Below are 1489 nucleotides of genomic sequence, written 5' to 3' on the forward strand. Positions count from 1 at the left end.
TAAAATCTAATTGGAGGGATAGTAGTAATTTCAAATTTAGAGGAAGGTAGGTTAAGTAGTGGTGGACAGCAGGTTAGGGGTAAATCAAGCATGAGGGAAAGAAAAGAAAAAAAAAAGGAAATGGAAGGGCAATACCCTAAGGAGTGGTAAGAATTTGGAAAAAATTTAAGGTAAGGGAAATAAGGTCAAGGTATTAAAGAAATATATCTATTCTACAGTATAAATAGAATAATACAATGAAACACTAAATTACTAAGTTTGGCCATTAATATTATAGTTTTACTCATAAATAATACTACCCCACATTAATTTATATCTTATTTTAACTGAATATGTTTATCTTGTTCTAATTATTATTGTTCCCTATAGTTTTAAACTTAGTAATAAGCTCCCAGTGGATGTGAAGAGAGCCTCATCTCTATACAGACCCCCACACAGATCGGAGAAATGTTCACTAACTTGTGATAGAATAAACAGGCCCACCAGATCGGTAACTTAGGCAGAGGAGCACATCATAATATCAAAGTAGTAGATGCTACAATTTCGGGACCGATATTTGTCGTTAAATGAGAGGAATGATTTTCGTACCATTTAAAATAATATCAATGTCAGAGTGAGAGAGGAGCGAAAGCTTCCTGGTAAATATTAAGGCTTTATGGGAAAGACAGAAGTATCGTAGTTGGAAACATCGAACTGAAGGAAGGCAGTATTAGATTTATTAGGAAGGATATGGGACTAGGTGCTGTTCCAGAGGCTAAGTCTAACCTTATTTTTTTTACTATGAGGATAATTCTGTCGAAAATACATTTACTAACAGGTGTTAGCAAACTTTGTAAAATAAAATAAATGTATATTATCAAATATTTACCAAGTGTTTACTTCTTCTGCTGTGTATTCAACCCGTGGTATTGGTTGGCCACTGAAAGTAAAATGATTTACATTTCACAATTTACCGAAACAAGTAGTACCTATCATGACCAAGTCTATGACCAGTAACAAAAATACTGCTGAAATTTAAAGTTTTTACCTTTTACAACCAACATGTTAAAAAATAATAAATTTGTTCTCTAGAAAAAGTATTGAGTAACCCTTTTGTTTGTTGGCACTCCGTCGCTTACGACGTCGAGGGTTCTAGTTGATCCGATCAACGGAACAGCCTGCTTGCGAAATTAACGTGCAAGTGGCTGAGCACTCCACAGACACGTGTAACCTTAACGTAGTTCTCGGGGATAATCAGCGTGACACAGTGTGACAAGGTTGACCCTTTGAATTACAGGCACAACAGAAACAGGAAGTAAAAGTGAGAGAAAGATGTGGTGAAAGAGTACAGTAGGATTCGCCACCATTCCCTGTCGGAGCCTCGTGAAGCTTTAGGTGTTTTCGCTCAATTAACACTCACAACGCCCGGTCTGGGAATCGAAACCGCGATCCTATGACCGCGAGTCCGCTGCCCTAACCACTGGGCCATTGCGCCTCCACTGAGTAAACC

General features: G+C 37.5%; 1 protein-coding gene across 1 annotated transcript in view; it reads right to left on the minus strand.

Moving 5' to 3' along the window:
• The window catches only part of LOC106875341 (tryptophan 5-hydroxylase 1), a 35906-nt gene that overhangs the window by 30560 nt on the left and 3857 nt on the right, over positions 1 to 1489 (minus strand). The window contains exon 3 of the mRNA XM_014923432.2: positions 869 to 919. Within this exon, the coding sequence (XP_014778918.1) occupies positions 869 to 919 (51 nt within the window). The remainder of the gene's footprint in view (positions 1 to 868; positions 920 to 1489) is intronic.

Source organism: Octopus bimaculoides, chromosome 10 (assembly GCF_001194135.2).
Source record: "Octopus bimaculoides isolate UCB-OBI-ISO-001 chromosome 10, ASM119413v2, whole genome shotgun sequence".
Lineage (NCBI taxonomy): Eukaryota > Metazoa > Mollusca > Cephalopoda > Octopoda > Octopodidae > Octopus > Octopus bimaculoides.